The 24,457-nt window shown below is 32.3% G+C and overlaps 1 protein-coding gene across 1 annotated transcript; it reads right to left on the bottom strand.

Annotated features, from left to right (window-relative positions):
• Nucleotides 1–22,224: 22,224 nt before the first annotated feature.
• Nucleotides 22,225–23,563, bottom strand: LOC145950220 (uncharacterized). Its single transcript, XM_083061275.1, has 3 exons — nucleotides 23,521–23,563; nucleotides 22,662–22,949; nucleotides 22,225–22,571 (listed from the first exon to the last, which is right to left on the bottom strand). The coding sequence occupies exons 1-3, from the start codon at nucleotides 23,561–23,563 to the stop codon at nucleotides 22,225–22,227; spliced, it is 678 nt and encodes a 225-aa protein (XP_082917401.1).
• Between the last annotated feature and the right edge of the window lie 894 nt (nucleotides 23,564–24,457).

The raw sequence follows: 24,457 nt of genomic DNA, 5'->3' as shown, positions 1-24,457 counted from the left end.
TCTCTATCCAATTTTTTGTTGGCGTCTGTTCTCAAAAATAGGAGTAACATCACACGCGAACTCCAATAATTTGATGATTTTGTTTTTAAAAAAAGTCAACGAAATTAAATTCACTTAAACAGGTAGTAAATTAAAAAAAAAAATACTTAAACTTTAGGAGTGTTCTTGGATACAAGTATCTATAAACTCAAATTTACTCGACTCAACTCAAACAACACTTTAGTTTGGATTTTTAAACTATTCACGCTATAACTCAAACCAATTAAACTTTATATATAATTTGAGTTGAGTATTGACTCAAATAACACTTTAGTTTGGATTTTTAAATTATTCATATCATAATTCAAATTAATTAAATTTTATATAATGAATTGAGTTGAATATCGAATTTAAAATAAATGTGACATTACTAAACATATTCACAAGGTAGTATATTATGCTTACGCTTCAATAATTAATCGGTCTTTCCTTTTTTTAACCAAGATTATTTGCTTTTTTCCTTTTTCTTTTTTCTTTTGTTGACCTAACTCATCGATTGTTGATCCCCAAATTAGAGATAAGTTGATTGTTTATTATAGTAAGTTATGTTTAAATATAATGACACATTTTTTTTGTTTCTTTATTAGACAGTGCTAACAAATGATATTAGACCTAAGTTGATTGCTCATTTCGTTGGATAATGTTCATTACATATATTGGTGAATTCTCATAATGCTAATTATTTAGGGGAAAAAAGTTTTTATAATTAAGATTTAAGAAAAGAAGTGAAGTTTTAATAATTATTTACTAAACAATGTATTTATTTATTTTTTAATATATTTATTTCTTCTTTAATTACTTAAAAAGTATAACTAAAAAATAAATAATAAATATTTTAAAAAAATTAAAATATCAATCATTTTTATAATTCTTGTATATAACCTTACTCATAAAAAAATGGAGAAAGTAAAATCTTATAATTTCATAAATTTAAATTATTAGTCTGTGTATAAGTAATCGATGAAAATAAAAAAAAATATAAAATAATTTTAAAATGTAAAGCTTATGAAAATTAAAAAATAATTAAACCTTAAAAAAATATAGTTGTGCTTTCAAAGGTCAGCATGAGATTTTATAATTTATATGATACAATAAAGCAAAGAGGTGTCTTGTCGATGTCCAATCATGGGACAAAGCAATAATGGTGAAAGGGGTCCACCTTTTGTTCGTGAATTTTCCTGGAGCAAATGGGAAAAGGGAGACGTACACGTGGCAGCGGAAACACATAAAAAAGGGAAAAGCATGTTGGCAAACGGAAATAAATATTACTACTGCAGAATACGAGGTTTACGAGGCAATAATGCTTTTCTTATTCGCACAATTAGTACTTCCTCTTACGGTAATCCTCCTACCTTAAAAACCTTTTGGTAAACTTCGTTTTCCAATTCTAGTAACCTTCGTGTTACGGTCAACCCACCATTTCGATTTGACATCCAAACGGGGTATAGCCGCTCCCTATCCTTCTCTTTTTTTTGGATGACAAATAAAAACTATAAACTCTTTCAAATACTTTATTTTTCCATTTTAAAATACAATATCTAATGTATATGTCTTAGAACAACTTAATAATATCAACATATTGTTAATTCAAGTCGGTAATTCAAACAATATCAGATATAATCCTCTTAAATATAAAGTTTTAAGTTCGAGTTTTAAAGATAACAAATATAATTAAAAGATAATTTTTGTTAAAAAATAATTAATTAAATTTTACGATAAGAATTAATTATTAATATAATTAATATATATACAATTCACTCAATTAACATGATGCAACTCGACAAGTTAATTTTAACTTAATCAAAATTAATCGAAAGATTTAAGTTTTAAATTTTAAACCGGATGTATTTTGATGATGATTTTGAATTATATCTCATGTTTTGTTAACTCAATTTAATGTCTTATATTAAAATTTTAAAACAATTATTTGTTTATATTTTCTTTGTCTCTAAAGTGACTAGAATTTAAGATTTATACATACATATTAAGAACAATTATAAATGTATTACTTCTAATATAATTTTTATTCCAACAACTTTATTTTTAATAAATATATTACTTTTAATTAACATTAATTGTTTTAAAATATATTTTAAATAGTAAAATTACATACCATTTGAGAGAAGGAAGTACTATATATAAGGACTTAGGAGTTTGTGCAACTTCTTTTTTATTTTCACTTTTTTTTACCAATATTATACTCTTAAAAATTAAAGATGAAAAAATAAATTATATTTTGTTTCTATTTTTTTTTAATCATTTTGTCTCTCACTTCTATTCCACGGAAGTTAGTTTTTATTTTATTGCTCTCTCTAATCCTCATTTCATATAACTTCTCATAACTTTTCTCACTTTGTATAAATTTTCCCACTTTGTTTTTTCCCCTAGATAATAATAATATTTTATTTAATAGATAATATTTTATATATCATAATATTATATTTATAATTATACTATATATGTATTATTTTTTAATTTATGTTTTATATTTTTATTTTAATTTGGATAATCGAATTGACTTGATTTTATCTTATATATTTTGGGGATCAAATTCAAGTTTAAATAAGTGTCACGATCAAAACATTGGATCCGGTAAAAATAAACTCACCCAAACTTATCCCTTCTCCCTACATTCCACTCGGCCCCAACAACCAAAATTAAAAGGTTAGTACACCAATTAACTATTGACGTAAACTATATATATTCATTAAATTTACTATTATAACTTTATCTAATTTTTGTAGAGTCGCGATTGGATAACAAAAATACTCTAAAATCAAAGGAATCGCTTCAAACTTCATTTCTTTTAAAAAATTGGTTTTTCAACCAAATTTTGGGTCTGAAAATTGATTACTTATAGGAAAAGAGTCATCTTCTTCGATATATGTCTTAAGATATATATTATTGTATATATTTAATGATTATTTGTATGATAATTTTACATAATTAGATTTATAATTCTCGTTATTTAGTTATAAAGTATTATGATTTGTCGAGTTCTTACTATTTTCACATGACACATGATTAAATTTTATTAACTTTCTTTTAATTGAAAAATTTGTCTGCATTGCCTTGATGTCATGTTTAAATCTATATTTTGAGAAAACACATGCAAAACTATAGACTCACGAGAAAGAACTACTGAGATTAACTTAATAGCAAGATTAAAATAATATATATAAGATTTCATATTTTAATCTCGTTTTTTTTTAAAGTTTTTTACTGATAAAAAAAATAGAGTAGTAAGAGAAATTCAAGCTGCACATCATATACAAATTGGCTATAATATATATATTTTTTATGGGCTTCCCTTTCCTCTCTCTGTCATTCACACGTGCATGGATGAAATTTGGGGGGTGGGAGTACATATGATACATAAATTCACCAAAACCATTTGCACATTCTAAATTTTATAATATTTTTTCATGCGTGGCCCTTTCCTCTGTCTCACACATGTATGGGTGCTCTAGTGGCTTATGGACAACTTTGCGAATATTTTGTGTGTTAGAATGCAAAATAAGTAAACAAATAAGTGGAGGTTTAATTAATGGCAACTAGGCATTTCATGTTGCAACTTCGAACATTAGAGTACAATTATAATTTCCATTTAGGAATAAACAACGTAAATGAAAAGAAAGTTGAATTGAATAAAGCTAAACAAAAGAATAGGTTAAGTTATTAGTTTTGCTTTTTTGATGGGTACGTTGTCGGCAACATGTACGAGGTTTAAGATTAGGGAGACGTGGATGCTCCTCTTCCATTCATCCAAGGTACTCCATTAACATCTTATCCTCTAGTTTTATCAACCTTTTAATTTAATTGATTAATTAATTCTTTTATTTTATTCTTTTTTCCCACTCTCATGTTACTTTAATAATTCTTCATCTTTAACGTGGATGGGCGTTAGGATCGAGTTTTTTCTTTTTTCAAAATCAGTTGAAGAGAGATAGATTAATTTGTATTGATATTAAAAAAATGTCGAAAGATGATGACCACGTATGAAGGTGGAGGGTGGACTAGGTATAAAAGATGTTAGATTGTTCAATTGGGCACTCCTAGGGAAATGGGTGTGGAGGTGCATGCAATCTCCGGGTATGTTGTGGGCAAAAGTTCTCCATCATAGGTATGGTCGTATTGAGTCTTTTTCAAATTGCTCAAATGTGGATAGGAAGGCATCTTGGTGGTGGAAGGATATAGTGTGGGTGCTACATCAAGGGAATTATTGGTTGGATGAAAAGATTGAACGTTGTATTGGTGATGGTACTATGACCCGATTTTGGGAGGATAAGTGGATAGGTGGTTTGCGCTTGTTGGAAGTATTTCCTCGGTTGTTCTCCTTTGCCTTAGACCCATTGTCAGTGGTGGCAGATAATGGAACTTGGGAGGGATCTACATGGGTGTGGCAGGTTAAGTGGAGAAGAGAACCTTTTGTCCATGAAGGTAGGAGTGTGAATATCTTGTTGGATATGCTTAAGGGCTTGCAAGTTATCTCGTCAAGGCAAGATTCTTGGAGATGGATTTATGACAAGGACGGTGTATTCTCGGTGAAAAGTGCGTACCTTTGGCTGCAAAGATCGGTAGGTGGAGAACTCAGAAACTCTTCGGATTTTCAACTAGTTATAAAAAGACTTTGGAAATGTAAGGCTCCGATCAAGTGTTTGGTCTTTTGTTGGCAAGTGCTATTGAATGCGTTCCCGTGCAAATCATTGTTACAAGTACGTGGTGTGGAGTTGGAAAATAATCTCTGTTCTTTTTGCTCTCTGTTTGTAGAAAATCCTCTTCATCTCTTTCTAATGTGTCCGATGACTTTTAATACTTGGTTAGCTGTTGCTAAGTGGTTGGAGGTTACGGTGGTGTTCCCCAATTCTATAATTTCTCATTATTTATATTGGACGAATCTTGGCATATATGAAAAACATTCTCAATTATTGCGAGTAGTCTGGGTTTCTGTCATTTGGTCCCTATGGCTTCATCGAAATGTTATTATCTTTCAGCAAGGTACTATAGATGCCAAGGAAGTGTTGGATAATATTAAATTGCGTTCATGGAAGGATAAATTGTTCTATCCCTGTTTGTTCTTTTAGTTACTCAACTTGGTATAATAACCCAACATTGTATTTCTTATAGTTTCTATTTTAGATTTTAGACTAATTTTGTATCTGTATCTCTTGTAACGGGTTGGAGTACCCCTTGTACTCCTTTTAATATTATTCTCTTTTGCTTATCAAAAAAAAACGTATGAATCTGAGTTTTCCCAATTATTGGCAACTTTTAGTGAAAATTTTGAATTATAAATCTGAGTTTTTACAAATGCACAAATGATTAAAATTAAAAGTTAGTTAACAATACTATAATAGTATAACTACGTTTAAGAGTGAAGCTAACAAATTTTCGTTTTAGATTTCTTAAAAAAATTTATAATATTTATATAATTTTTTTTAAAAGATTTCATAATTTAAAAGTCACTTTTTATATTTTTAAAAATTTATTTTAAAAATTATATCTCTAAAAAATATATAAATATAATTATTTTCTTCAAGATTCATCTCTAAAATATTTTTATTTTTATAAAAAAAATATTATTAATAATTTTTAAAAAATTTGACTTTTAATATTTGTTTTAGGTCTAATAATATGTTGAGTCAATCCTATTTAAAAGGGTCATATGAATTTTTTTTTTTTGTAGACTTCAAATATCTCTCAATAAAAAAAATTTTGTTCAAGTCAAATATAATTTCTTTAAGTTACAAAATCCTCTCTTCATACTATTTAATCCACATGTTCGTTGGTATACATTTATCTTTTAATCTAAATAATTGTTCTAAGAATATATGTTATATATTTTTCATTTGATGCACTCTAAATACATGAACGATAAATTGAAACTTAGTTAATGGCTTAATGAACATAAAACTAGTTAAAAAAATAATCTATATTTTTAATTTTAATCATCTAATAATTTTTTTATTAATAAAAATGATAATAATGAAGACAATAAAGATCAAATTTAAATTTATATATATATTTGTCATTTGCAGAAGAAAATAAATTGCGCCTCTATGGTTTGGGTTTAAAACACAGAGAGTGATTAGTTCCTTTGGTAATGGAGAATTTTAATCAGCGTTCCTTTGAAAAGATAATTTAAATTTAAAAATCATTTATACGAAAGATTAGTTTTAATTCTTGTCGCTTCTATTAATTCATTAGTATATATTGATTCTTATATGTTACAAAAGATTGTTATATAATTGTAATTTTTTAAAGTTTTTTATCCATAATTATTAGTATTTTAATATTAGGTGTTTGTGATGAAAGCTTTGATCATGTATGTAATCAAATATTCTCTAATAAATACTAATTTGACTAATTCAAATACCCTCTAAATATATATTTTTTTTCACGCTTCCTGATTAAGCTTTCATTTAGTTGAAATAAAAAAGAAGTAAAAGAAAATTAGAAGAATGAAATAAATTTCAGCATTTAATTAAAGAGAAAATAATAAATTATCATTAGTTGATAATGTAAAAAAACTTTACAACAATAATTAAGTAATCAAAATTAAACTCATATATATAGGATATCAATATTTCAATATTCAAATTAAATAACAAACTGTTGTTTTTTAAGTAACAATAATAATATTAATAATCAGCTTTCACTGTATAAAAAAGTTATACAAAGTCACTTTTTGTGATCCCTTAAAACTATAAATTCAACAAGTAGATTCCTTTGTTTCAATGTTTGGTAGTAGAAAACATTTTTTTTTCTTTTATACACGTGTAATTTTTCACCGAATATAATTTGGTTTGAGTTAGATAAGACACTTAAATTCTCAAATTATAATTTTTTTTAAAATATTTAATGCATCTATATATTTAAGATTTAAATTTAAAATTACTATTTAATTAATTTAAGTGATTGATCTACATTTCCAATATCAACTCTTCTAATCTTATTTAGGTTTAAATATATTTTTAATCTCTTAAATTTATAATAAATTTATTTTTAGTTTTCTAAATTTAAAATTGATCTTTTTAATTTTTTTAATTTTTAAAAATTTTGTTTTATTTTTTATATTCAAAATCTTATTAGAAAATCTGTTAAATATTATCACATAAAATTTACTTACTAATGTCTCTGTTAGTGAAAACATTACATTATTTAATTATTTCAATCTGTCAGTTTTAAATATGATATTAATAACCATTATGGTTAGCCTAGTAATTGGGTGAGGAGGAATTGGGGTAATTAGAAGTATGAAGACCTAAGTTCAATCCTCATTGCGACCATCTTTATAATCTTTCCTATCTTTACAAAAAAAAATAATATTAATAATTTAAGAAATTAAAATAAATTTCTTAAAAATTATAAAAACTAAAAAAATAATTTTAAATTTAAAAAATAAAAATAAATTTACCTTAAATTTGATGAATTAAATTATTTATATATTATATAAAAAAATATATGTATATATAATAACGTTTAAACCGCACGTGACAAGTAGGCAAATAGGCTGTTGACTTTCATAAATATCATTATTTGCGGAACCTAACAAGATGTGCAAGTTGCCAACCCTTTATATGTGATATGAAATGTGTCCAAAGTATACACGGTTGCACCGATACAGTTGAGATAAAATAAAATATTAATTTAAAAATATGTGTGTGGCTATTTAAAGCATCAAATTAATATTTTAAATTTCTATTTTATTTATTATTTTATTGGAGAAGCCAACCACTACAGTTACGTCGAAAGTTCTGTGTTCTCATCCACCTGCCACCAACATTCACTCATCCACCTTTGTTAGTTTCTCTCTCTCTATAATTTCCTTTCAGAAAGAAAAAGGAAAAAATTCCGTGTAAGTAAAGTTTTAATCTCTAAAATAATAAATAAAAACAATGTTAACATGTTAATAAATTCCATCAAGTCTCGTCTTATATGCTTATAAGGTGTTTGCATAAGGGGAATAAATTAGATAAAGACTAGTTAATAGTCAAAAGCATAAAAGTATACTTAAAAACAACTAAAAGGAGCGATTAAGAAGGACTTATAACTTAATAATTTATTTATAAATATAATTAAGATAAAATATTGTAACATTATCTAGGATAAAACATTCATTTTCCGTTATGTGCGAACAACCTTCGCATCAATGAAAAAAAATCGATAATAATTTTATCTAACTCTCTGAATAAGACTGTGATTTACGCTAATAAGTTTTTTTATTTTATAATAATCATCTTTAAACTCTAAAATAAATGTTTTAATTTGATGTTTTCTTCAATATAAATATAGTGCATTTATTTTGTAAAAAAATTATGAGTTTTATGTTTAAAATAACAACTTAATCGAATAAAAAGAGTTATAAATGAATAATAAGAAAAGTTTAATCGGTATGTATTATTAATATAAAACTTGTTAACCAATTATAATTTATCTTTCATTATATATATATATATATATATATATAATATGGTTTAAAATAATTGTTATTAAAGTCAAAATTTACTACATACGATGATTATGATCGAATGATATCATAAAAAAAAAGTTTTAAAATGTGGTAGATATATTATTTCCACATAAAAAATATAAATCCATACAAGTAACATTTTTCTTTTTTAGTGAATAATGTTTACTATTTGATACATAATTTAAAAACGCGTAAGCATTGGAGATAAAAGCTAAAACATGATCCAAGAGTGAAAACGATGGGATCCGTATATATTGAATTTGTTGTGGAGGAAGACGAAGTTTGCACTCTGGAGTTGAAAGCTGGTTGTTACACACAATAATTTTGATTTGTATGCATCTTAAAAATTTAAAGTTCACGTGAACCACGCCGTACACGTAACTAAAGTCTATGGTTTCTGTATACCCCACCTTATTGAAAGCTCCAATAAATACCGATAGTATCAATTTTAGACTTTCATTAGGGTGAGGACTTGGACCGATAGAAGCTGATGTAGTTATGTGCTTGAATTTTATTGAGGCTTTTACCCCTCATTTTTGCTTTTCTGAAACCAACGTTACAGTAACTGTGACTCATAACTTTATATTTGATTTTTATATTTAATAAAAAAAATATTAATAATTAGTATATTATGTTAATTGAAGACATGATATGATAACCCGTGTCATTATCTTTTGTGGAATCATCAACTAATAACGAAAAAATATATTATTATTTAGAGTCATACATCTACTAATAATTGAATATGTAATACATATAATATACATACGAAAGGGAAAGGGAATCAACTATACAAGTAAAATCATGTGCGTGTATATATATATACACATAGAAATTTAAGAAGTAAATTATGAACCATAAGTGTCAGTTACGGACAATTATATAAATCATTCAAAAGTGGTCATTGACTACATCACCAATTATGTGGCCCCACAACCACTCCAAGAGCCCGCTTCGACTAACCTTGTCCTATTGCCATGAAAAATCATTACCATTGCAGTTCAAGTTATATGAAAACACATATGGGTAAATTAGATTTCAAAAACATACAAGTACAAGAAAAGAACATCTATACTATTCTTCAACATATAAACCAACCAAATCACGTCACATGGTTTACAACAAACAACAATCAACATGTTTGAAAGTTAAGCAATTCAAATATGTACCACGAACATACCACACACCACAACTAATGTGTCATCATGCATTTACTTATGGAGATTTTCTAATATATTTAAACAATATAAGTGGTTTGATCCTACTAAACCAACTTGATCACTTTCACGTCCATTGGACCGACAACTAAAATAGGATACTTTCGTGTCCCCACTTATACTAAGAAAGTTTGATTCCACTATCAGGACTAGTATAGTTGTATCTATCATGACCTTGATATACATTACCAAGTCACTTATGCACAAATAATCACACAACCTTTTCAATAATCAATTAAGAGTGATAATCCTTGACCTCATACTTTACTCCACATTGACTAAGGACCTAAAGAAGACTCAACAAAATTCACTCCAAGAGTTTTACGCCTTCTTAAGGAGGGTTTTCAATAATTAGTCTCCCAGAGCACCAAAATAAGATTTTCTATATAAGATCTTCAACTTTTAATTCAATACTCTTTCCTCTAGTTCTATGCCAATCAACATGTTTTAATGTCCACAACATTTTTAGCATCAATACCTCAATACACATCATCTATATACATTACCTTAGGTCAATGCATATAAAGATCAAGTCATACCATTATACATAGCATACCAATGCCAATCAATTCTTTCAAAGTAGCATATTAATGCTCAGTAACTTATTTAAAATCATATACCAATGTTTATTCAACACTCCAACCATGCAATTTATAGCTTATCAATCATATCTTGCATATCAATGTTCAACAATTCATCCTACACCATACACATGTAATAGACTAAAGTATTTATATTAATGTTCACCATCCAACATTTAACCATCAACAATTACATCATCATGCATTATCCCATATCAATGTATAATCAATATGCAAGGTATTAAACTAAACCTTCATTCAAACATTCAACTTATACAATAAAGAAAGGACTAGGCACTTCAAGCGCCCTCAAGCCTCGATCTAAGCGATGCAATTTCACTCTAAGCGCTACGAAACTCACTTGGAGCGAGCCCAAACATAGGGAATTTATGGGAGCCTCAGTCTAGTCATTTCAAGCGACATCAACCTCGCTTTGAGCAATAGAAGTCACTCAAAGTGCTCAACAATTCGCTCGAAGCAAGCAAAGTCAGAGAGCATCCTGAACTTCCACCTCCACTTACTTTGAGCGAGTAAGTCCTTGCTTTAAGCCACTAAAACTCACTCTGAGTGATCACAATTCGCTTTGAGCGAATCAAGTCTGAGACTACCCCTCACCTAACCACACCCATTCACTTTGAGCGACCCCCTTGGGTGCTTTGAGCGTATAAGCCCAGAAACCTACATATTCAAGGTTCAGGAATAGCGAGCAAACCAAATCAACTCAACAATTTCAAATCCATTCAATCCATACAACAATACATGCATACAATGTCACCATTCATTCATATACCTTCTCAACAACTCATTTTTCCCTGAAACCACCACATGCAATAATAAAGTCTTTCAAGATCATCAAAATCATCTCAATCACCTCAAGAACATCCAATTCCACCCTTTCATCATGCAAATTTCGCAAATTTAAACCATCCACTCATTCTTGGTTAGAATCAACAACATTCAGTCAAATCACCCCATTCACAAACAATCCTAATTCCCCTTACCTTAACTCCGAGTTGATCCTAGGAGGAGAAGAGAAAGAGGAAGAAGGAAGAACTGCTCTAAGCTTCCTAACTCCGCACTCAGCTTCGATCAAAAGAACTCCACACCCACATGCTCTGATTCTTGGTCTGCTATACTTTGAATTTCTTCCTATAGGAAGAATCACAACTCTATTGTCCTTGGAGACCAGAGAGGAGAAGAAAGTTTTAATAATTGAAGTCTGTCCACTACTAATGCATAGTGTTATACTCAATCTCCCTCTTTTCTTGTTACTCCCTCCCTCATTCTTTAATTTATCATTTAGTTGTATGTATCTCCTCCTAAACTATTAGACTACCTTATATATTTATTAAGATGGATTAATTTTTCAAATGAATTATTATTTTTATTAGTTAACAATGAATTTAATGTTAAAAAATTTAAAGCAATTCATATATCTTGTTGAACCAATTAAATCCTGTCTTCTTAGAATATATCCTAATATTTGAAGAATTTAGTTCTCGACAGATAACTACTTGAACTGGTAAAAATAAATATTTGTTTTCTAACAAGTTTATGTGGAGATACTAAAATAATATTAATTAAAACTATTAATAATGAGGAGGGTTCAAACGATACTGGTGTAACTTTTACTAAGTGTTACACCACTCAATAACTTTATATTAAATATGAATTTTGAAAATCCAACCGTTAGATTGAAAGTTCATTACTCTAAGATCATATATATCAAAATTTATATTAATCTAAGATGTTTTGATACTTCATTATCATAAAACAAAATTGACGTAATATATACATTTTAAAATATACTAAAATATAAACACTTTATTACCTTCAAGTTGTTGTTTAATTTTAACAAAATTTGATATATATGATCTAAGAGATATGAACTTTCAATCTAACGGTTGAATTTTTAAAATTCATATTTAATATAAAGTTATTGAGCGGTGTAACACTTAGTAAAAATTAGACCGATGTCATTTGAATTCTCCTCATTAATAATAGAAGGAACTTTTAAAAGAAAAGGAGAAAACTAAAGAATTATTATTACATTAAAATAACAATACTCGAATAAAGTTCGGTTTGGATAAGTTTTTTAATAAATATTTACTAAATTCTACTTTAACATTGTTATGAATAAAATAAATATTCATTTTATACAATAAATTTTTCTACTTCAATAATATTTTTTTTTTAAAATTACACTCAATAACTCGTTTTATACAAAATTTTAAATTATTTATTCAGCTGTTGAATAAAAAAATTTAATAAATAAATAAAATTTATAAAATTTTAAAATCTATTTAACACTTTATTACATTAATTTAAATTAACTTATATTTATAAAAATATATTAGACGTTATTTTAAATTTATATTTACAAAAAAATTTACATATTCAATAATCAAAATTTATTTTACTTGTAAAATAATTATCATAAAAATAGAAGAAAAAAAATTATCATTTATATTATAATTGGATAATTATGTAAAACTGTTTTTATACTTTTAATATGTAATTATTAAGTCTTTTTTATAAATGCTTAGCAAGGAACTTAGTATTATTATTGGTAAAAATGGTATTAATATGTAATGTATATTGTAAAAATATTAATATCTGTTGAGGACCATGAATATAAAGAGTAAGTATTTTCTTATAATATAATTTATTTTATATTTAATATTATAATTCAGATTTTGATGTTAGATATGAAATAAATAATATGAATAGATAACTATCCATTTTATGTGTGTTTATAAAATGATAGAAAATTAGTTATTATTTTTAATGATAGATATTTTATATAAATATTATGAATATTAAAAAAATGAGTGACGGAGAGGGAGAGAGTTGCGGCGGCACCGTGTGAACGAGAGCGTGGTTGTCCACAGGCAGATTAGGAAAATCATCGCAAGAGTAAAATTCAGAACTGAAATTGTAAAAAGTCAAAAGGTGCAGGTTGGGAAAAATAAAGTTGTCATATTTATATTAAATTTAATATACAAATAATATTTTATTATAGGAACTGTAGAAGACAAATATGTATTTTTATAATTAAATATTTTAATAAATTATCATTTTAAATACCTATATTAATAATAAAAAAAATTGTTTAAATCCTTCAATTATTAATCACTATTTATTATCTAATTTTAATCAATTTTTTTTTATTTTTAAATACATACAAGTATGAAATATCTTTTTACATTAATATGTTATTAAAATAAATATGCATTTTCACTTTCATTCAATTATGAAATATCATATATATAATAAGTTTATCGACTTTAAAAGTAATAGTTATATTAAATATGATTATGATAATTGCTTTAAATTCTATAGTATATATAATTAAAAATTATTATAAATAATTATTTTGAATATATAGAGATTATATTTTAAATTTATAATAGATAATTTAAATTATATTATAACATTTTTAGCTATACATATATAATTAGGATTATTTTACGAGATGTGTTTTATTGGGGTTATTTTTCGAGGGGGACAGGTCCTATGAGCAATTGAATTGAGAATATGATATCCTCCCACCAATTTACCTTTTAAAAAAATAGTCTTATCCTTGTTTTTATAAAGGAAAAAAAAAAAAAAAAAAAAAAAAACCTCGACTTTTAATTATTAGTGATTAATAATTGAAGGATTTTCATGACCCACTATTCATCCTACTAACTCTAACTAGCTTAAATTTAATTTTCACAGCCTTAAGATTCAAAATTAAATTCAATTATTTTGATGATAAATTCATGGAATACTTAGGCTATTCCAGTAATGCCTAGTACAAGTAGCATTGCATTGATTCAACCAACCTCTGATAACAAGAATTAGGGCCTTCAGGTTTGAATCATTTATTTAAACTTAAATTCGATGCGATTAAAATTTAAATATTGGGATGAGACTAGATTAACTTGACATTTTAACATAATTAATATTCACATTATGCACAATTAAACGGTAGAATAAAAGGTATTTAAATGTTAAACAAAGATATATTTTATAATTTATATTTTAATACAAATAATCATTGAATAGATAATATTATTTAGCAGACAATATTTTTATGTAATAACAATGCACACAAAACTTATACTGATGCATGATATGGACACGTGGAATTAATCAATTAGGTACCTAACCTAAATTACGTCAAACTTTTTTAATAAATAAATTATGTAAACATTTTTATAGAAGTTATTTAGTTAAAAAGTTATGTTTAAAGTTTTAAATCATTCAAAAAAAAAAGTATTTTAGGCTTTATACTTTAATGTCCGGTTGTTTAAATAACTATAAGTATTATTTTATTTTTATCATTATTATATTATTTTTCTTATAATGTATTAAAATTGTATATATATATATTATTATAAACCTTAAAAAATAAATCTATTTCATATAAATAAATTAAACTCAACTCCCATAAAATATAACATACATATTTTCGTGTAGTCATTACGTGTAATTCATTGTGATGTAGAAGAAAATTTTAACCTAAGTGCAAAGTGATGATAAATATAAAAAAAAATATATGGAAAATTAAGAGAATTTAACTCAGCTAATTAAATAGTGCACATGAGTCTCCTTCCCCCTCTCTTTATTTTATTTTATAAAACATCTCAATTTCTCTTCTACAAACATTATTTTCTTTGTTCCTCATTATCATCTTTGTGTGAGCTTTGTACTCCTATTATTCTCTGCTAGCTTTTTGTTATATATTTTTTTTCACGTATCTCGAATTTAACTAGAACTAGTTTCTATGTCAAGATACTGAAAACTAGTTTCCTTTATGGATTTGACATAACAGAAACTAGTTGCATATGTTAACAATCGTATTGTCCAAATATATAAAGGGAATTAATTTCGGTCAAAAGTAATTTTATGAAGAAAAAAAATGACAAAAGAAAGTGGAAAGTGGAATTTTTCATAAAAGGTTTACGATTTTCATGGGCCAACATTCATTAATAAAACTCATCGCATAAAGTCTTCAAACTGATTTAATGGGACAGACATCTGAAGCCCAAAACCACTACCCATTGATATGGATTTCAAGCTCTTTGACGTTTTTCTTCCTTCTATTCATAAAAGAAAGAGGGAAATTTTAAGCATGGACTCAGAATGTATTTGGAGGATATTAATTTTGAAAATTTTATATAATTTTTTTCCTTTTTAAATTGTTTACAAAATAAGTTGAATGTATGAAAACAACTAAAATTTGTAAAAATAAAATTATCTGAAAATTAAGTTGTTTTCTTTCATCTAAATTTTTTAAACTTATGTTTATTTTTAAACAAGTTTTTAACTGATATGTTTTGGAAAAGGAGAAACGAATTTATCTTCCCAAACAAATGGGAATTAAACTCCTCCTAACTTGTCAAGAAGAATAGAGTTGTTGATCAGATTGAACATGCAAAGTTAGAGTAAGAATTAGTCTTTCAAATACAACGCAAGGTGGTAATGGATAACTCTATGGAACCTTCCTTATCTCATTCTTGGGTTAACGTTTACTGGAATGGTGGGGTATCTAATCTGACTCACCAAGCGGCTTATGATAGTTTACTCTTGCATGAATCAGGTCTCTTTGCAGCAGGTTTCTCTCGTCCTCTAAAATTAACTTCTATTATGCAAGTAGAAATATGGGCCATTTTCTATGGTCTTAGGTTGGCTCTAGCTAAAGGATTCACTCACATAGTTGTTTTCTCATACTTTATTAAAGTTTTTAATTTGATTCATCGAGTAACTCAACTCAAAGAATCTAATCCTCTGCTAGAATCCATTACATGTGACGTTGGAATGGCTTAGGCAGTGAAGTGAAACCATATTTATAGAATCAAAAACATGGTTGCTGACTCTTTTGCAAAATACGGTCTCTTTCTTGAGGATGACACTTGTATTTTCGAGTCTTCTCCGCTCACGAGGAGTGATATTTATTTGTAATCATTAGTTAACAAAATAAAATATCTTAAAATCATTAATTAATAAACTTATCTAAATAAATATTTATTTCGATATAGAGGACAACCACTAGAAAATTTTAGCTACTATTTAAGTCCAAAACATCAAATGAATAAAAAAATTTCTTTTAAATCTAGTTGTCTCCTTTTAAATTGATATGACATTATAGATATTGTTCCGACCAAGGGGTGCACTAGGGTTTTTTCCTAGGTCAAGCCTCAAAGCCAAATCATTCAAAAAGTGTAATTTGCCTACTTAGCTCTAGGGTTTTAAGTTTTATAGTTTGTAGCTCGTGGGCCTTTTGGGCCCCGAGAATTTGGGGATTTCATAACCGTTATTATATCAAAGATATTTGACAATCGTGGGAATGTTGAGTCGGATCCTGACCGATAAGGTCCATCCCTAGGGTGTAGTCGGGCATTGGCCGAGTAGGCTATGGTGGGTAAGAGATGTCGGGAATAGGCTGACAGATGTTGCACGGGGATGTCCAGTCGGGCATCGACCGAGTACATGTAGAAAGGGAGCTGTTCGGTCGGGGTTGTGGTCGGCGTGCAATAAGCCGAGAAAGTAAGGTCGGAATCCGACCTGGACGGTCCACTATGAGCAGAATCGAGCTGGATGGTCGAGTCGGGTTATGACCGACTAGGCTCGTGTTGAGCTTTCAGTCGGGTTAATGTCGAGTACCTCTCTTTCATAGCGAGAAGAGTCGAGTTAAGGCTGAGTAGAAGGTCGTGCTCGCCCTATTGCCGAATGAAGGACCGAGTCAGATTCCGACCTGGACAGTACACTTGCCTTCCAGCCCTGAGCCTATAAGGCGAGAGGGCTTAGGGCCTGGCGACCCAGTCGGGTATTGGCCGAGTAGAGGGTTGTGATCGCCCTATTGCCCGATAAGGAGATCAGATCGGATTACGACCTGGACGGTACATATGCCTTACAGCCTTGAGCCTATAAGGCGAAAAGGCTAAAGCGACTGCTCTCTTTGAGTCACTTCGATAATAGGCCGAGAACAGGTATCGGGAGTAGGCCGAGACGGTACACTTGCCTTTCAGCCTTGAGCCTACGAGGCGAAAAGGCTAAAACGACTACTCTCTTTGAGTCACCTCGGCAATAAGCCGAGAATAGGTATCGGGGGTGGGCCGAGGATCAAGTCATCATGTGAGACCGTGGTTACCCAGGGCCTGAAAAGAGGTGTCTCTTCACCTTACTCGAGAGGAGACATGTATTTATTGTGGAGCCGGCGTCGCAGGGGTGTGAGTAATGATTGTGCCACGTGGCCAAACTTGTTGCCAAAGTTAGTGGTGTGGGCCCCCCTTTTTCCCTTGGGTTAAGGGTTGCAACGTCTCACACGCACTGCGACGCTTGGGTTAAGGGATGCAATGTCCCACACGCGCTGCGACTCTTGGGTCCCCCTCCTCCACTCGCGACCCTTGGCCTCTTATAAATAGGGGTTGCCTTCATTTTTTATAACCCTTTTGCTTTTCTTCTTCTTGCATTCTCTTCTCCGGTGAGCCTCTCTGCTCTGTTTTGAAGTGCGGTGGTGCCCGGTGGTGTACGACGTTTTGGTGGTCGTTGTTGGGTGAGAAAGAGTTGTTTTTGTGTCTTTAGGTACGCCTATCTAACCACTTTGGCCTTTTTTGTTTATAGAGGACCTTTAGTTGCCCTTTTAAGTTCAAATTTGTTTATACCATGGAGGCCGTAAGCTATGGAGAGACGTATAAATGGGTTAGAGATGATGTGCTCCGTTGTGCATCTTTAATGAATTCGTGGGCTGAAATGGATAGTTTTTGCAGGGAGCATGTGGTGTGTATTGAGGGTGATAATGTTCTTGTTTGCGAGCCTTGTGTGGATAGCGAACCTGTGTGTATTGAGGGTGGTGTTGTTAAGAATTTTACCTTTTGCTATGCGACTCTAATTTCTAAACTTAAGGTTAGGTGGCCACTTTCCGATTTCCAAAAGGGGGTCTTGAGCACCTTGAATGTGGCACCCACACAGTTGCATCCCAACAGTTGGGCGTTTATCCGAGCATTTGAAGTTTTATGTGGGGGTCTCGGTATAATCCCGACTATAGACAAATTTTTCTACTTTTTCGAAAGTCATACCAATAAACGCAGTAGTTGGGTGTCCGTCCATGGGGTATCAGGTCAGGGGATTTTGACCCTTTTGCAGTCGTCCTATAAGGACTTCAAAAAATTCTATTTCCGAGTTCGTTGCACACCTGGCAACGAGGACTTACTTAAAGGGTATCCCTTGTACTGGAACGAGAAAACAAACCCCTTTGGTGGACTAAGTCCTGAGAAGGTTCCTGAGAAGGATCGAGATGATGTTAGGAAACATGAGGAATTGAAAACGATTTTCAACACCGCCAAACTATTAGATTTAGAAAATAGGCCCCATGAATTGAAAATATATATAGGTAATCGGTCCCTCGCCGATCACCCTTTGCATCCTATTATTTTCTTTGTGACGTTTTATTTTTTCTTATAATGTAATGTTTGCTTGATTATTGTGCAGATAAAATGGTGAGTATGAGCAATCGGGAGTTGGCTAAACTCTGGAAGTAGCAGAAAGCTTCCCAGGTCGCCGGGGTCGGAGAATCGGCGACCGAGAAGGGTGAGGAGACCGAGAGGCCCGTGGCCGTGGCAAGGGGCGTCGGCGATTCCTCTCACAAACGTCGGCGAGAGGGCGAGAAGTCCATCTCGGTGGTAAACTTGGAAACAGTAGTAGCTACCGAGGTTGATAAGGGCGATACCGAGGTCCAATCTGCTGAAAGGACTATTAGTGCATGCCTCGACGAGAATTGGGATCCATTTGATCATGGCCCCGAGCGTGTCGGCGTCGTGTCATTTTGGGATGAGAAGTTCAATCATTCTGCTCACATTCGCGGCACCGACTTGCTCGACGGTGATAAAGGGGACTTGGAGAAGATGAGTTCGTTCTCCATTGCCAAAGGGATTGAATCACTGACTAATCGCCTCTCTGCTCTGTCGCTTGTTAACAAAGACAAGATCCGTGGGTTGGTGCAGGAAACTAAGTTACAAGGGAAAAAGATTTTGTCCCTTGAGGAGAGCTTGGCTAAGAGCAAGGTCGATTTTAAGTGGTTATCTAATGAGCGAGATAATTTGCTTGAGGCTCGGCGTGGCTTTGATGAGGAGAGGAAGACTTGGGCTTCCGAGAAGGCATCCCTTGAAAAGGAGTTGGTGGAGGTCCGACTTGCTCGAGACAAGAACGTCGATGCGGCGCAAGTCTTTGAGAATGACTTGTCCTTGGCAAAGTCGGAGGTCGAGCAGTTGCAGGTTGACCTTCAGGCCGCCAAAATGGATTCGCTGAAAAAGTTTGTTGAAGGTTTTGACGCTGCCACAAATCAAATGAAGTTTCTACATGTCGGCGTCGACCTCGGAGGACTCGGCTACTTCAAGGAGATTATAAATGGCGAGCTCGTAGATCCCCCTGAAGATGATTGAATTTGTTTTTACAAACTATGCCTACTTTTATGCTTTTTAATTGTTGTCATGGTGCCTTTTAAACTTTGTCATACTACTTTGAGACGCTTATGAAGTATGTTTTCATTTCTCTTTATTCTGGCTTGTTTTTATCATACAAATTCCGATTTAGGGAAACCGTGAAAAAATATTCTAAGTCAAAATGGGTTTTTAAATATTCTAACCATTTAAAAAATTCCGATTGCAGTAAAAGAAATTTTTCTAAGTAAAAAATTGTTTTTTGCAAAACAAATCGGCCAAATTCCGATTGCAATAAAAGTGAAAAAATTTCGCTAAGTTAAAAACTGTAGTTTTGCGAAACAAGTCGCCCAAATTCCTATTACAGTAAAAGAAATTTTTCTAAGTAAAAAATTGTTTTTTGCAAAACAAACCGGCCAAATTCCGATTGCAATAAAAGTGAAAAAATTTCTCTAAGTTAAGAACTGTAGTTTTGCGAAACAAGTCGCCCAAATTCCGATTGCAGTAAAAGAAATTTTTCTAAGTAAAAAATTGTTTTTTGCAAAACAAATCGGCCAAATTCCGATTGCAATAAAAGAAAATTTTCTCTAAGTTAAAAATGACATTTTTCATAGCCAATCGGCCAAATACCGATTGTTGTGACGAATGGAATTTTTTGTAAGTTAAAAATGACATTTTCCGTGGCCCGTCGGCCAAATACCGAATGGAATTTTTTTGTAAGTTAAAAATGACATTTCTCGTGGCCAGTCGGCCAAATACTGATACCATCTTTAGGCGCAACAAGCCTCTAAGTTAAAAAAGAAAAGTTTTCGATGTACACGTCCATAAGCCAAGTCAGAAGTGATTGCCCAGATGACGACTCAAATGTTGAGTAAAATTTTTTTAAGTTTAATGAAACTTAACCAAGTGATCGGCAAGAAAGCGACTCAAAATAGTGAACAAAAATTTCTCCAAGTTTAAATGGAACTTAACCAAGTGATCGACAAGAAACCGACTCAAAATAATGAACGAAAATTTCTCTAAGTTTAAATGGACTTGGCCACGTAATCAGCCAAATGCCGAAAAGTTTCAAGTCAAAACGAAGCTTAATGAAATAGTCGGCCAAATGGCGACTCAAAATAATGAACTGGAAAAATTTCTCAAGTTAAAAACGAATTTTAGCAATGATTCGTCTAAATTCCGACTCAAATAATGAAGTGGATGGTTTTTCTAAGTTAAAATAAGATTTAACAAGCAAATCGCGAAATTCCGACTATAAGACGAGGAAATTTTTCTAAGTTAAAATGAAACTTAACCACGTGATCGGCCCAACGCCAATTCGAAATAATATACGAAAAATTCCCGTTAAAAATGAAGCTTACCCAAGTGTTCGGGCCAACGCCGACTCAAAGGTAATCGTGGAACATCCCGACTCTGTCATATGGTTGACGGATGGGGCTTTGACTTGATTAATCCTGAATCAGCTAGTGAGTTAACATTTAAATAGGGGAGTCGTCCTTAACCCGGCTTGTCTGCCCCGGGGTCACCAAAATCCCGACAAGAAAGGTGAATAAAATTTGTAAAATAAGCATTGAACCGTAATTATATGAATAGGTCGTGCAAAATCCGATTTGTATATCTCGAATCGTCAAAATTTCGGTGAACAGTGGTGGATAAAATGTATCGAGTTAAACATCAACCTGGATCACAAACTTTATCTTCAAGTTGTTTATACTCACTCAATTGGACTTTTGCCGACAATCACGAGTTTCAGTGTTCGAGTTATTTATACTCGCACAGTCGGACTTTTGCCGACAATCACGAGTTTTAGTCTTCGAGTTATTTATACTTGCCCAGTCAGATTTTTGCCGATAATCACGAGTTTCAGTCTTCGAGTTATTTATACTCACCCAGTCAGACTTTTACCGACAATCACGAGTTTCAGTCTTCGAGTTATTTATACTCGCCCAATCGGACTTTTGCCGACAATCACGAGTTTCAGTCTTCGAGTTATTTATACTCGCCCAGTCGGACTTTTGCCGACAATCACGAGTTTTAGTCTTCGAGTTATTTATACTCGCCCAGTCGGACTTTTGCCGACAATCACGAGTTTCAGTCTTCGAGTTATTTATACTCGCCCAGTCGGATTTTTGCCGCAATCACGAGTTTCAGTCTTCGAGTTATTTATACTCGCCCAGTCAGACTTTTGCCGACAATCACGAGTTTCAGTCTTCGAGTTATTTATACTCGCCCAGTCGGACTTTTGCCGACAATCACGAGTTTCTGTAAAAAAATGTCAAAAATCATATGAGGAAACAAGAAATAGTGATATTCATTGAATAGAGAAGTTATTGGATTGTGGTGCCTCGTTAAAAACCTTTTCAGCAAAAACCCCTCTTATTTTTACGGGGAAAAAATACTGAGTTAGGAAAAGAGTGCACCAAATTCAAATGGAAAGAAAGATTAGCTATAATAGAAACGTAAGTTTGCAGCGTTCCAAGTTCTCGGTATCATCCTCCATCCAAGGTCCTCAGTCGGTAAGCTCCCTTGCCAACCACATCATCAATCTTATATGGGCTGACCAATTTAGGTGACAGCTTGTTCCTTATTTGTGTTAGCTGAGCACGCTTCAAAACGAGGTCTCCTACAACAAAGTCTCTTGGGACGACCTTTGTGTTGTACTTGAAAGCTGCTCTTCTCTGGGCTGCTACTTGATTTATCCTTGTTCTTTCTCTTGTCTCTGCGATCAAGTCCAAATCAACTCGTCTTCCCTGGTCGGATTCCTCTTCAGAAAAAGCTGTAGTGCATACTGAAGGCTCTGCAATTTCGATAGGGATCATGGCATCTGTTCCGTACACTAGATTGAAAGGAGTATCTTGGGTCGACGAATGAACAGTTGTGTGATACGACCATAGCACTCGGGGAAGCTACTCCACCCATGAAGCACCTGAGTCTTGGACGTGCTTTTTCAGTCCCGAGAGTATAACCTTGTTAGCCAATTCCGCCTGGCCGTTAGATTGAGGGTGTTCGACGAAAGTGAATGTCATTCGGATGCCGATCTGTTGACAGAAATCACGGACTCTCGCACTTGCAAATTGTGTCCCATTTTCAGAAACTAGTACTTGGGGAACGCCATACATGCACACCACATTCTTCCATAGAAACACCCTAACCTTCTCTGCTAAAATGGTTGCAACTGGCTCCGCCTCGATCCACTTGCTGAAGTAGTCCACAACTACTATCAAGAATTTCAACTGTCTCACAGTTATCGGAAATGGACCGAGAATGTCAATACCCCACTTGTGGAAGGGCCAGGGAGACAAGATTGAGTGAAGGCGTTCGGCTGGGGAATGGTGCAATGTCGCGTGTCTTTGTCATCCATCACACTTTTGGACCCAATTGACGCAGTCATTTTTCAGAGATGGCCAAAAGTACCCTGCCCGAGCAACTTTATATACTAGAGCTCGTCCTCCGATATGACTTCCACACATTCCGCTATGCACTTCGTTCATCACTCTTTGCGCTTGTGCGTTGTCAAACACCTTAAAAGGGGAGAACTGAAACCTCTTCGATACAACCTTTCATTGATGACCATAAACCTGGCAGACTCTCTTTGTATGAGCGACGCTTCCTTTTTGCCTTCTGGCAACTCCCCCCGAGTCAGGTACGCAATATAGGGTCCCATCCACGAATCTAGCTCTTCTTGGATGAAAATGACACTCTCCTGTGGCTCATTTATACTCGGTTAAGCTAAGGTTTCTTGGATGACCAACCGAGTGGCTCCTGGTTTCTTTGTGCTTGCTTACCTGGAGAGGAGATCTGCTCTCGAATTCTGCTCCCGCGGTACATGGTTAAGTGTGAAATCTCAGAAATTTTCCGATAAGAGTTTGACCTTTTCCAAGTACTTGGCCAATTGAGGATCCTTGGCTTGGAAGGTTCCAGCCACTTCTCCGGTGATCAACTAGGAGTCGCTTCTAGCTGACAAGCTCGTCACCCCCATCTCCTTTGCCAAACTCATCCCTGCTAATAACGCCTCATACTCGGCTTGGTTGTTACTTGCCCAAAACTCAAATCGTAATGACTGCTCTAGCAGTATTCCGCCCGTGCCTTCCAAGACAATTCCAGCTCCACTTCCTCCTAGGTTAGAAGCACCATCAACCGATAGAATCCACTGGGTTTCCCCGACTGTGTCCTCCTCGGCCGGAGGGGTCAACTCCATCAGGAAGTCAGCTAATGCTTGAGCTTTGATCACTCCTCTCGGCCATACTTGATGGAGAATTTTGATAGCTCGACCGACCACTTCCTCATTCTACCAGCCAGATCAGGTTTCTGCAAGACTTGGCGAATCGGATAGTTAGTTCGGATTATCACCTCGTAACTCTGAAAATAGTGTCTTAGTTTCCTCGCAGTAACCAGTATTGCGAGGGCTAGCTTTTCAATCTTTTGGTACCTCGTCTCTGCTCCCTGTAAGACCCTGCTCACAAAGTAAATAGGAGCTTGTGAAACTTCCAACTCTTGTACAAGAACCGAACTAACTGCCCGATCGGATGCCGATATGTAAACCAACAAAGGGAGGTTCAGTCGTGGTTTTGTTAGAATCGGCGGTGATGCCAGTGATCTCTTGAGTTCTATGAAAGCTTCTTCACACTCGGTCGTCCAAGCAAAACAAACATTCTTCTTCAGACGTTGGAAAAGCGGTAACGCCTTATCGGCTGCTCTGGACAAAAATCGAGACAACGAAGC

The sequence above is a fragment of the Cajanus cajan genome, chromosome 8 (genome assembly GCF_000230855.2).
Source record: "Cajanus cajan strain Asha chromosome 8, NIPB_CcT2T_4, whole genome shotgun sequence".
NCBI lineage: Eukaryota > Viridiplantae > Streptophyta > Magnoliopsida > Fabales > Fabaceae > Cajanus > Cajanus cajan.
This window is presented reverse-complemented; position numbering and strand designations above follow the sequence as displayed.

Bases quoted from the DNA above. Each gene is read 5' to 3' on its own strand.
- LOC145950220 (XM_083061275.1), bottom strand. From the start codon at position 23,563: ATGTACCGCGGGAGCAGAATTCGAGAGCAGATCTCCTCTCCAG. The intron at 22,950-23,520 runs GTAAGCAAGCAC...TCTTGATAGTAG, and splicing joins AGAGCAGATCTCCTCTCCAG to TTGTGGACTACTTCAGCAAG. The intron at 22,572-22,661 runs GTGCTTCATGGG...CTTTCAATCTAG, and splicing joins AAAGCACGTCCAAGACTCAG to TGTACGGAACAGATGCCATG.